This window comes from Dermacentor albipictus, chromosome 7 (assembly GCF_038994185.2).
Source record: "Dermacentor albipictus isolate Rhodes 1998 colony chromosome 7, USDA_Dalb.pri_finalv2, whole genome shotgun sequence".
Classification (NCBI taxonomy): Eukaryota; Metazoa; Arthropoda; class Arachnida; order Ixodida; family Ixodidae; genus Dermacentor; species Dermacentor albipictus.
This window is the reverse complement of record NC_091827.1, coordinates 109,136,728-109,150,447: the sequence shown is the minus strand read 5'-3', so window position 1 is coordinate 109,150,447 and position 13,720 is coordinate 109,136,728. Positions and strand designations below refer to the sequence as shown.

General features: G+C 48.7%; 1 protein-coding gene across 1 annotated transcript in view; it reads right to left on the bottom strand.

Annotated features, from left to right (window-relative positions):
• LOC135903460 (signal-induced proliferation-associated 1-like protein 2) overlaps positions 1-11,292 on the bottom strand; it is a 222,478-nt gene extending 211,186 nt beyond the window's left edge. The window contains exon 1 of the mRNA XM_070522588.1: positions 11,272-11,292. Within this exon, the coding sequence (XP_070378689.1) occupies positions 11,272-11,277 (6 nt within the window). The 5' untranslated portion in view covers positions 11,278-11,292. The remainder of the gene's footprint in view (positions 1-11,271) is intronic.
• Between the last annotated feature and the right edge of the window lie 2,428 nt (positions 11,293-13,720).

The following is a 13,720-nucleotide window of genomic DNA, read 5'->3' as shown; positions in this document are numbered from 1 at the left end:
GCCAAACTCGGCGACGGGATGCGCCGCAAGCGAACTTTAGCGATGAAAATACGGCATTGCCTCCGTAGACGACGTGCAAAACGTGCGCTTCTCGCTGGGGCGTACGTAACTATCTCTCTCTCTCTCTATATATATATATATATATATATATATATATATATATATATATATATATATATATATATATATACACATATATATAGTAGTGAAGAGGAATGCGCGGCGCCGCAGACACATTGCCAGTCGCCCGGGAGGCGCGAGCTCGAGCTTGCCTGAGTTGCTCTGGTTGCTGCTATCTTGTGCTGTATTCATATTAGAATCTGGTGGAGGTGCTACGGTTTTCCCCAACCTGGAATTACGCACCCAAACTGCGCCATCTGTCATGCCTGACGAGCCCAGCCCGACATCCCCACCGGTTACTCCAGCCATCGTATGTGCCTGTGCCCAGCGTCAGCAGGATCCTGATATCTTCAGCGACACCGATGAGAAAGACGTTGAAGATTGGCTAGAATCGTATGAACACGCCAGCAACACCAACAAATGGGACGATCTCATAAAGCTCGGCAACGCGATCTTCTATTTATCGGGCGTCGCCAAGTTGTGGTTCAAAAACGACGAAGCTGATCTCCGCACGTGGGCTAGCCTCAAAACCGGCATCGCAGAAGTTTTCGGCCGCCCTGGTGTGCGCAAACTTCGCGCTGAACAACGCCTACGAAGCTGATCCCAGCAAACTGGTGAAACGTTCAGCAGCTACATAGAAGCCATTGTCGACCTCTGCCGGCGTGTCAACCCGATGATGGCGGAGGCGGACAAGGTACGCCACATCATGGAGGGCATTTCCGACGATGCCTTTCATATGGTCCTCTCCAAAAACTCAGGCACTGTCTCTCAGGTCATTGAGCTTTGCCAGAGTTTCGACGAGCTCTGCAGAGAGCACCTTCTCACGCGGCGCCCCCTTCGTCCGACGAAACCCTCGCGAACATGACCGCGGCTCCTGAGATGGACTCCCTGCTTGGCCAAATAAAAGAATTCGTCCGAGCTGAGGTCGTTCGTGAGCTTTCGCTGCTGTCCTCAGCCACGCCACCACCTTCGCTTTTGCCGGCCAACCTTCGCCAGGTCATCCACGAGCAAGTGCGCGCAGCTCTCCCTTCTACCCGCGAGACTTCGCCTGTGCCGATTCCCGTTACTTTTCCAGAGATGACTGCACCTCTCAGCTATGCCGAGGCTCTCGCGCGGCCACCACCTCCGACCTTTGCGCCATCCCCATCGGTCGTGCCACTGCGTCCAGCTCCTCACTTCGTTCAGCCGTGGTACAGCAGTAGACAATGGCGCACACCTGACAACCGGCCAATATGTTTTGCGTGTGGTGTACCTGGCCGCGCTGCATGATTTTGTCGTCGCCACGCAACGTCCTACCGCCATAGCTTCGACGCCACACCATACGTTTCCCAATCCCCATCATCCTCCGCATCTCAGAAGCCCGGTCAGATACCTTCCTACTCGCACCACCGCCCTCTTGTTGACCGCCGTTCGCCATCGCCTCGATGCCGCTCGTATTCGCCGATGCGCCGTCGTCCTGCTTCGCCGGAACGGGAAAACTAATCGTCGCAGTTCCAGAGGCAAGAACTGCGTCACCCACGAACAGACCATGGCCTCTCCCTTCTCCGACTAATGTTATTGATGTATGTGTGGACGGCGTCGCTGCACTCGCCCTCGTTGACACTGGTGCCGCCGTTTCACTTATTACTGCCAAACTTTGCCATTCGCTCAGAAACGTCACGACGCCACTGTCCAACGTGTGACTTCGTACTGCCAGCGCAGACCGCATCACGCCTGCAGCTGCGTGTACTGGTCGCGTTGTGATTAACGGCCGCCTCTACATCGTCTAATTTTCGGTGCTGTGTTCTTGTTCCCACGATCTTATTTTGGGCTGGGACTTCCTTTCCGCTAATAAGGCCGTCATCGACTGTTCTCGTGCTGAAGTAGAATTTCAAACGCTGTGTAATGCCCCACTCCTTGACGCTTGTGAACCTGAAGATAAAGTATTTGTTGCCGAAGACGTTGCAATTCCACCGCACTCATCTACCCTTGACACAGTGTCATGCAAAATTGTTGCTGATGCCAGCGCACTTTTTACGCCATCTGCAATTTTCGCTCGTCGCAAATGCTCCCCGCTGCCTTTCGCTCTTTTGTACGTTCCTGCCGGCGCCAGCAGACTGCTCGTCACCAACCGATTATCCTGTCCTCTCACGTTGCTTCGTGAGGAATGCGTTGGCCGTGCCAGGTGTGTCGACCCTGCTGCCGTCATAGACAAGCCAACTGGTCCCATCACCACTCATGGGGTCACCGGAGTGACCTGTAACCCCGCGCAGGAGCCGATTTCGCCCGATGTTTTACATAGCTCCATCGCCGACGCGTGGAGTGTTTCTCAACGCGCCCAGCGTCTACGCCTTCTCGACAAGTTGCGTTCGTCTTTCGACTGCCAACATGTTCCCTTGGGCCGCACGTCAACTGTTTGTCATCGCATCGACACGGGTACCAGTGCGCCACTGCGACAAAGACCATATCGCGTATCCGCGACAGAGCCCCATGTTATCAACGACCAAGTAGCTGACATGCTCAAGCGCGGCGTCATTCAGCCTTCGCACAGCCCCTGGGCATCTCCCGTTGTTCTTGTTATGAAGATGGATGGATCGATTCGATTCTGTGTCCATTACCGTCGTCTTAACAAAACAACTCGTAAAGATGTTTACCCTGTTCCGAGAATTGACGATGCCCTTGACTGTCTCCAAGGCGCGGAGTTCTCCTCTTCTATCGACTTACGCAGCGGCTATTGGCAAGTCCCCACGGCACCCGAAGACCAACCTAAAACGGCCTTTGTAACACCAGATGGCCTACATCAATTTCGTGTAATGCTTTTCGGGCTTTGCAACGCCCCGCAACATTTGAGCGTATGATGGACAACCTTTTGCGTGGTCTCAAGTGGAAAACGTGCCTGTGCTACTTAGATGTTGTGGTTACTTTTTCGCCCGATTTTCCCACCCATCTCTGTAGGCTGGAGTAAGTGTTGCAGTGCCTAAATGCCGCCGGCCTTCAGCGCTCGACCTGAAGAAATGCCACTTTGGCGCAAGTCAGCTCACCATCCTCGGCCCTGTAGTATCTAAACATGGTATTCTTCCTGACGCCGCCAAGTTCCGTGCAGTTGTTGATTTTCCCAAACCTTCCTCCGTAAGGCAACTTCGCAGCTTCTTTGGCCTGTGTTCTTACTTTCGTCGCTTCATTCGGCATTTCGAGTCCATCACCGCTCTCTTGAATCAGCTTCTATGGAGCGACGTAGAAGCGGACATCGTCACAAGCGGACGACCAAGCGTAGGAACGCTTGGTCGTCCGCTTGTGACGATGCCTTCCAAGAGTTGCACCGTTTATGACCTCGCCACCTATACTGCGTCACTTCGACCCGACAGCTCCGACCGAAGTACACGCCGACGCCAGCGGTGTTGACTCGGCGCTGTGCTCGCGCAGCGCAAATCTGGATTCGATGAGTACGTCGTTGCATACGCAAGCCGCACCCTCACCAAAGCCGAAAAGAATTATTCCGTTACCGAGAAGGAATGATTGGCCATAATCTGGGCACTTGGTAAATTTCAACCCTACCTCTATAGCCGCTCCTTCGACGTGATTACAGATCACCATGCACTTTGTTGGCTGTCCACGTTGAAGGACCCCTCAGGTCGATTAGCTCGCAGGGCTTTGCGGTTGCAAGATTTCAACGTGCGCGTTGTCTACAGGTCTGGCCGCCGCCACACCGATGGCGACGCGCTTTCCCGTTCGTCCGTGTCAACCGAAAGCGATGCCTGCCTCTCTGCCATTGACCAAGTACCTTCGCTCCCAGTAGGCTGCGACATGGCTTTGGAGCAACGCAAATATGCCTGGATTAGTGCTCTTATCCGCTTCCTTTCAAACCCGTCGACTGTTCCTTCACCTTCTCGAGCTTTGCGCCGTCAAGCATCTCACTTCGAAATTCAGGATGGTCTTCTTTATCGCCGGAATTACGTCTCTGACGTCCGCAAGTGGTTGCTGGTCATACCTCGACAACTTCGTGGTGAAATATGTTCTCCCTTGCACACTGACCCGCAGTGTGCACATGCGGGTGTCTTCAAGACGTACACCAGACTTTGCTCCAGGTTTTATTGGCGTGGCGTGTACACCTTTGTGCGCAAGTACATTCGGTCGTGCCCTCAGTGCCAACGCCGTAAGGTTCCAGCTCAGCATGTCTCTGGTCCATTCCAACCAATTCCGTGTCCTGCTAGGCCCTTTGATCGCATTGACATTGACCTGTATGGACCACTTCCGAGCACGGCTTCCGGCAACCGCTGGATAGTCGTAGCCATCGACCATTTGACGCGATATGCAGAAACAGCCGCTCTGCGTGCTGCCAGCGCTCGCGATATAGCATCCTCCCTCCTGAAAAACTTTATTCTCCGTCACGGTGCACCTCGCGAACTTTTGAGTGATAGAGGACGTGTCTTCCTCTCCGAAGTCGTAAACGCGCTCCTTGCTGAATGTCGCATCATTCAACGCACCACCACCGCCTACCATCCTCAAACTAATGGTCTGACGGAAATATTTATCCGCACCCTTGGCGACATGCTCTCCAAATACGTCGCCTCTGATCACACTGAGTGGGATCTCATTTTGCCATTCATCACGTTCACTCACAACACTGCTCCACAGGCGACCACAAACTTCTCCCCATTCTTCCTCTTGTATGGCCGCGAACCTTCGACTACCCTCGACACCATTCTTCCGTACAGACCCGACTCATCCGAATGTACGCCTCTCTAAAGCTGCCCGCCGCGCAGAAGAATGCCGTCAGCTCGCCCGTTCCTTTACATCCGTCGACCAATGGAAACAAAAATCTAGACTTGACGATGATCACCCCATTGTCACTTTCTTCCGGACTCCCTTGTTGTGGCTTTGGGTTCCTGTCATTCCTGCTGGACTCTCATCCAAGTTCGTCTCCAGATATCAAGGACCCTATACCGTGTTGTAGCGCAGACATCGCCTGTGAACTATGTTGTCGAACCTGTCACGCCACATACGGACCAACGCTGTCGTGGTCGTAAAACCGTCCACGTACAACGCCTGAAGCCGTATTACATAGGTGTTCTGTGGTATTACGACCCCATGATTCTTTGCTCACCGTGAGTCGCCAGGATGGCTTCTTTTCCTGTGGGGGGCGACTGTAGTGAAGAGGAATGCCCGGCGCCGCAGCCCCATCGCCAGTCGCCCGGGAGGCGCGAGCTCGAGGTTGCCTGAGCTGCTCTGGTTGAGACACGCTGCCTGCTGCTCTCTTGTGCTGTATTCTTGTGCTGTATATATATATATATATATATATATATATATATATATATATATATATATATATATATATATATATATATATATATATATATGCTCTCTTGTGCTGTATATATATATATATATATATATATATATATATATATATATACACACACAGAGAGAGAGAGAGAGATTGGTGATGGTGTCCGCCGCCGCCGGTGGTGTCCGCACCAACTATCGTCGAACATGTAAAAAAGGAAACCAGTTCTGGCCGGGATTGAACCGGGGCCTGTTGTGTGGTAGTCAACCACTCTACCGGTGAGTCACGCCAGCCACCCCTCTTCTTTTTCTTTGTTACATGGGAGCAGGCTATACAACGAAATAAAAAACAAAAGACAAAGTGCTACATAAATTTAGGGCGACTGAAAACACATTCAAAAGCCAGGCAAACGTATGCAGGGCTCCAATGAAGGCATCCAGTCCGGCACTGTTTCTTGTGCAGCATACGCGCTACGAACGTAGGCAACAGGTTCCTGAAAACGACCGAGTGCTTCGGGGTGGTTCAGCGTGCCTGTCACGCATTCGACTGCGCCAAAGGCTATGTGGGCCATGAACATAGGGCATCTTCCCGCGGAAGGCTAATAAGCGCTAGCTGAGACACGCCAGCGCTTATTATTACGCATTGCACGGGAAAATGCTCCATAAACGTGTCCTAGCGCGCGAGCAGGCGCGCGAGTAAAGTACCTTGATGATTTGAAAGTACCGCCACTCTTTGAACTCTGCCGCCGCCGCGCGACCTCCTCGCCTCCTCCTCGCCCCTTGCGCCCGTTTTTCTTCATGACGATTGGTCTCCCTGCCGTTGCCATTGGAAACGCGCGAATCTTGCGTTTTGCTTCTGTTCTTTTTCGTCCGCGCCATTTTTCTCCTCAGCTTGGTTGGCTCAGCGCTTTAGCTCGGCGTATCGAACGTTGCATGCTGTGTTTACTGCTCTCTGTGCTAGCGCTAAGCCGTGCTGTTGCGCAGCAAGAAGCCTGAAGATGGTTATGCAGTTCTTACGATACCACAAGGAAATCGTGACGGCTTGCGCAGGAAGCACTGACTGCATAACATAGGCAGAAAGAACTTCGTTCCAACAAAGAACAGTGTGGTTTGCGAGGTAAGGCGTCTTTCTTTTTACTCGTATCAATGCATCCCCTAGCGCTGCATTTCTTTAATTCTTCCGGCGTGCTCACCCGCGTTTTTGCTGCGGCAATTTGTACGTTGCATAAAAATGGAGTTGTCCTCAGTATGCTTAATAGAGAGCTTTAGAATAGGGGGCCCCAAACGTTTTGGGGCCCCAAAGAAATAGCGTCGAAGGCACTGCGCATGCGCGAGACGCAAATTGCGTTTGGGTTTTGCGCTGCGAACGCTATTTCACCGATTTAGCGGGAGCCCAAATAGCGGCCCCGAAAGCTTTGCGTCAGCAAGCATGGCGGCACCCATCGAAGCGACGGCTCTAACCTAGGACCAAGCTGGTTTCGATTCGGGGTAACGCGTGAAGTTCGCAAGCTAGGAGAAGTGACTGCGGTTATCGCTTTCTCTCAACTAGCGTGTGTTATGAAGATTGATTCATTAGACACCGCTGATTCCGAATTCGATTGTGGATTTGATGGCTCTTAGGCCTAACACGGCTAAGCTTGGCTGCTGAAGGCACGCAAAGTTGGTTTGCTCAAAACTAAGCGCAACTAGTTGCTGTTTACTGAATAACCTCTAAATTGAAATTAATGCGATACACGAAAGTCAAAATTACTAATCCTATCATAAAATGGTATACTTTATTTAATTATTCTAATAGCTTTTTTTGAGGCCGTAGTGGCGCTCTCAGCGCAAGACGCTATCCGGAAATGCAAAGCCCATTCTAAAGCTCTTCACTCCTGCGTGCCCAACGCTAACAGCCTCAAAACTGAAATTGAAATTATTGAAATTGAAAACTCTTTGGGGACTTAAGCTATTGGGGCCCCTATTCTAGAACTCCCGAATATTCTGCTTGGAATCCATCACCTCGCACGTCAGCAACTGTTGTTGCTGTATTCAGTCGGAAATGCAGCACTATACACTCTGCTTTCCGCTGTCAACATTTATGTGCGAAAAGACAGCCTCTCGATCGCACTTTTCGCGATTGCTAGGATACGTTGCCTGTTTTAGTGAAAATTGAAATAGCGGCTTCTATAGGAGCTATTATTTTCATCTTATGTCGATGTGTGCTTCAGTCAAACAATGAATGCAGATCCTGAAAAAATTAGTGGCAAGTATACCCGTGGTATTGCAGGTGATAATCGCTTGCGAGTCCACAGTGCGTTTTTTTATGTTTAAAGGCGAAAGCCTTTAGATCTGTTTCAGGGTCGCTTTGTGGGCACAAAATATGACGTGACCCAAGAAGGCCAAAAGTGACCCAAAGCATGTCCAGCCATGTATAGGAGATTAATTATTAGCCAAGTTAATGAATGATTCATTAGTGAGTGAATTAAGGTGGACTATGGAGGATTAAAGTTCTTTAGTGTATATTAAGTTGGATTACGGCGTATTAAGAAGGATTGAGTCGTATTATAGGGACGATTAAGGTGGATTAAGGTGCGTGAACAAGGACTGAGGTGTATTAAGGAGGATTAGAGTAAATTAGGACGGATGAAGGAAGATTCAGGTGGATTAGGGTGGATTAAGGTGTATTAGGATTGATGGAGGAGGATTAGGACTGATTAGGGTGCATTATGGAAGATTAAGGTGGATTAGGGTTGATGGAGGTGAATTAAGGTGAATTACAGTAGGTTTTACAAGGCTTTCGCATTCGCGTCTCTCCGGTGATACCAAGGACACATTGGATTTTTGGAATTTTCATTGAACTGCACTTCTATTCACGCATGAGTGAGCGACGATTATTATTCGGTTTTGTCACGGATACAGGCAATGTGCAGGGGTTTTTCAGATGGTCACGCACGCGTGCTGCTGATATGGACATCTAGGCGGGAACTGGGAATCTTTGCTTTAATATCGAATGTTTTAAAACAACATTTCTGCGGTTTTGTTCTTTGAGGAAACTTCTCCATTGACTTATTACAAGCCGAAATGATTGCATCAATGCACTTTGATTACGAAGGTTGAGCAATCAATCATGATCGTGGTCGTGATGTAGTAATGCAGAGAATATTCTACAGGCAATAATGTTTAGCACTGCGATATACATCATCATAATCCACCCTAATCCATCTTCATCCTCCTTCATCGACCTTAATCGACCATAATCTTCCAACGACCCTGAACCAGAATCCTCCTTTATCCACCTTAATCTACCATAATCCATCTCAATGTACCTTCATCAACACTAATCTACCTTCTTCGACCTTAATCCACCTTAATCCTTCTTAATACAATCACTAATCAATCATTAGTTATCATTGCTATTCAGTAATCATCTCTCAAACATGGCTGGACATGCTTCAGTTCGCTTGCGGCCTTCCTTGGATCACATGATATTCTCTATACCTCACAACGCGACCTTCAAACAGAGATCTAAGGCTTTCGCTTAATAAGCCACACGCAGAGGGATGTGCCACAAGCAATACTAGTTCAGACGCAAAAAGTAAAGCATCTCATCATGTGGCAGAAAAATTGTCGACAGTATCGAGCTCGCCTCAAAGCTCCTTTTACATCAGTATGCCCCGTTTGTACGGCTTTACGAAAAAACCAACCTCTTCATAAACGTTTCCTTCGGCATGATCGATACGGTTACAAGCATTCCTCATAGTTTTCAACACCACTGGGCTGTGCAACTGTCCCAAAATAACGCGCCTCATAGAATGCTGTGACCTGTCCGCGGGAGCCGGGGAGAAAAGGCGAGGAGGATAGAGGAGGAAGGTGCCGCGGGGAGGAGAGTGTCGCTACTTTCAAATTATCAAAGGGGTTTTACGCGCGATGTCACATGCGCGCTGCGTAGCGTCGATGCGAGCACATTTTGCATTGCAGTTGCAATTAAACCATGTAGCAGGTACAAGGCAGTTAAAGAAGGTTTCGGGAAGAAAAAGAAGTTTAAGGTGATGTATACAAGAATGTTAGAAAATATATTGTGCACCTGACTAAATCAAGCTGGCTACGTGTCAATGCCGCGTTTCAAAGGGGAAGCCAATAAATCATCATCATCCTTGTCATCTTATTGTGCTATTTGTATTGCGATGTGAGATGCACGTTTACAAGGCGTCTATCATCGAGTTACTATACTGACTCTAGAGGACAAGCTACTCAAAGAGCCCATGCATTCAAATCGAGAACCGCAAGAGCATCGCCCTGTTGCTACCGCTGAGGTTGCCAGATCCTAAGAAGCTTGCTAAACTTGCTGACAGTAGTCAGTTTTATTCTGGCTACCGTAGCAGCGTAGCTGTATGGCGTCTCGCTTGTAGTGATGTGATGTGATGTGCGTGCAGCCGTGTGTGTGGGCTTTATAAGTTCATTCTTTATTCTAGGGCTTTATCCTATGGTGTGGGTGGGGTCGATGTTGGCATGCATGTTGGCTGTGCAGGAGTCAGTTATGCAACCGAAGGATGATGCTGTTAACGTTTCCGGCAGTATCCGTTTTTCAGTAGTCACGCACTGTTTGCTGTTGCAAGTGTCATTCGACGAGGTTATGAGTTAAGAGCTCGAAGCTGTGGTCGGCAGATTCCTCGTTGGGCGTTCCGTAATTTTCCTCGCACGGGCGGGGTATGTTGCAGAAGCCGCGGGGCGTTTTTTTTTCGTTGCGGGGCGCTTTCCTCGTCGCGTCGATAGATTTTTTTTAATACAAGTACTGATCCAGCAGCAGGACGCATGTAACCGACAAACGATGGTCTGAGAAGAGCACCTGAAATTATAATAAATTAGGCGGCGCGGGAACTTCAGGGTGCCCAAGGGACAGTGGGGGGATCAAAGCTCGAAGCTGAACGGTACGTAGGTTGGGGCCGCCGAGGCAGAAGTGTGCCAGGATGTGTTCGCACGGACAGCTCACCTGGCACGCGCAGCGGTGCCTCGCAAGGTCGAGATACTTTAAAGGCACCTGTGCCCATGATTTTTCTTTTGCCTCGGTGCAGTGAGCACGATTAACCAATACGGAAGGCATCCGGTGCGGTCGCCAATGCGAGTCATGTCATATATGTAGCTTGCGTTGCCGGGCGTAGGTAGTAATATCAGAGTTAGTTGTATAAACTTTATGCATAATACGCTTTGTTACGGCACCTTAAAGGAATGGGTCTAGAGGATGGTGTTAGTACGTTTTTTCGTACCACCCTAATCCTATACCCCCCATACAAACGCAACCACATACCTCTTTTTTTTCTATATTTATACATAGAATTCTTTCCCATGACAGAATGACCAGTTCAAGTTGTCAACTTGTCAATAACTGTCATAGGACTTACTGTAATAGAGACAATTCCACGATGGGATTGTTTACTTTTATTTTTTATTGAAGCACTGAGAACTACATAGAACCTTATTTCGTATTTGTGAGAGAAGTATATGCCTTTTGCACATATGAATATCACAAGTTAATCCAGTGTGCAATGCACAGACAAAGCAGCTGCTACAACATGAACTGCAGCATTAAGGGCCACACAACACATGCGGTAATTAAAGGTGAAAAATATAGAGGGAAGCTTCAAATAACGCTCTCTATCACTGCAAAGTATAACATATATTGTATGTGTACACTAAATGTTCAAAAAAGCAATGCACCAATGTCCCATCTGCCTTCAAGTTCATTGTCAAGTTCAACTTTACTGAAGTTTATTATGAGGATACGTGCAACAGGAATCTGCTGACACACCCGCAGTCAAGGTGGCTGTTCGAGGTGTGCTGGCTGCTTAAAATTAAGAAAAAGAAATTGGATGAATGTCATTACCAGTACTATTGCTTCTTGCCTCTTACCTGCATTTGCCTCCACGGCGTCTTGGCTTGCGGCGACCCTTTGGTATGGCATGTCGAACTGCGTTCTGGGCTTAGATACTTCGACTTCTTTGCTTAAGATGTGCGTAAAATGCTTTTCGTTAGCCCTGCGCCAAAAGAAATTCTACAAGTCATGTTTCGCACCTTCTGACGGCAAACTGATAACAAGGAGGGTGCATACTTTTCCTTCCTAAGTACAAGGGAAAGAAAACGAGTGCGATGTCAATCGCACATGCACTTCACGCTGCAAGTGGGAACAGCGTTGAGAATGAACATGGCCTCCGATATAGGGCTGCACGGGCCTGGTCACGGAGCCTGTGTCGTCATCCCGAATCATGGCCTTGAAAAAGATGGCCGACTTACTGCACTGACCTCCACGCGATGAGATTCCACCCTTGCCGCCGAACAAGCCGTGTGCCATTTACTGTTCTCCAATTAGCGATTGAGCCAACCTTTCGAACGAAAGTCCGTTGACTCGCTCGCTTGCGCCCCTATTCAATATGCACCAGTACGACAAGTTAAGGCGCTGGTGATGCGGTGCGGCTTATTAAAAGCGGATTTGGAATTGTTAATTTGGCCGCGTCGAGCTCAGGACTATGCAGTCATTGGCGATTTGTTGTTGTTCTACTGTTCTTTTGTTTTTAAGCATGCTAATTTGATGCCTTCAAGTCATGGCCTCTTAGGGCTGCTATGTATCAGTATCACTTTGTCAGCCTTGCACGCCGAGTACACGAAGATCAACGCAAAGAGAAAAAGAGGTTTTAATCCAATTTCATAGCGCGCACTGACTCGTTGAGCCTTGACTCCTTTTATTTGATGGTTTCCGTATTTTGAGCCGCCACCAGAGTTATGCGCCGATGCTTCGGGTCCAATGGGTGTATTTTATTGAAACAGCGGCATATTAAAGCTGGGATAGAATTGCGAGCATGCGCTGACTTCACGGAGATAGTGTGCCACTTACTAGGGGTATCATTAGGGAACCCAAATCCTCCTATTTTTCCGGGCTTCATTTGACCACATCAGTGTTTATTGAAATGCCTTGAAATGGTTTTTACCAAGATGAAAAGGTACGCCGCATTAAAGCGGTCAGTGGCGCTGACCTAAGTCCTATAACGCAAAAGTATTCCAATCTGTTTTTCATTCCAATTTTTTGACGTCAAATTTAGGCAACCACCGACGCAAGCCTCGGGCAGTAATCCGTAGCGGCGTTTGCAAAGCTCAATGGGACGCTCTTCTTATTCGTAAGAGGTGACGTTTTTAGTTTTAAGAGCGTATAGCATGGCCTGCATTAGGCGGTTTTTCCTAGCTGATTAGCTGACAAGAGGCGAGTAGCGCGTTGAAGTGGAGAGCGTTCTGGTGGGGGCGAGCCAACGCAGGGAAGGTGGACAACCGAACCAGGTGGGTGGTGCCGGCGCCTGCGATTCGGCCGCTTGCCGTTGCTTTGCTTGCGGTGGCTGGTCGAAAATCGCGGTGGCGTGAAACGGAAGGCGAACGATGTCTCTAAAACGGATCCTCAGCGAAAAAGAGTAGGCAGAGCGATGTTGTATACGTGCCGGAAGGGCTCAACAACGTAATACTGCCCCGGAAAAAAATGTCTTATACGTAAATAAATCCATTCTCCCCAGCAGCTTCGAGTAGCCATGTCACAGTCATCGGCGGCAGCCATCTTTTATTCCTTTCGGAACGGGATGGTCACCGGCTATTATAAAAAAGTCAGTTTTGTTCAGCATATTAATGCATCTTTCTGGGGTACACGTCACTTTGACATGGTGAGTTTGTGCGGCCTTGTGGCGTCGCGTGGCAGACAGGCGAAGTGGGCGCAGCCCGAAAGCTTTAGGCAAACAGGAGAGGGCTAGTGGCGAAAAAAGGCGTTGTATCAGAAATAATTACGTTTCTTTTACTTGGTCTAATCGCGCATAATGAGTGCGTACACACCATATGAGTTGAGAAGTTTTCGCGCTTTTCGTGACGTCGCGTGATAGACTGACGAAGTAGGAGTGGCCCGAATTTTTTTTTACCAATGCTGGACTGCTCATTTAAGCATTGGAATAGAAACATTTTGGCATAGCTTTGCGCTATAGCCGCCCTAATTACGAAAAATAAGCGTAGGTGTTAAGATCTCAAAGTAGTGCCTGCCTGAACTGCCTGCTACTGCGGCCGATACTGCGGCAGAAGCATATTCTCAGCTCAGGGGTGTTTGCGTTGTTGCGACTTGAAGAGCATATGACCAGCTGAATATTTTATGTAAGAGCCCAGTCTCATTTTCCCGTAAGTATTTCAAAATTCTCTCATCTTTATGTAGCCTTGTGTATTGTAATATTTGTATTTTCTGCCCTATTTTTTTAAAGGTATTGTTGTGTTACTTGTACTGTTCTCCTAATTTCAGCGTGTTGAATTTTACTTCCCGGGCTAAAAGACGCCTACGGTATGT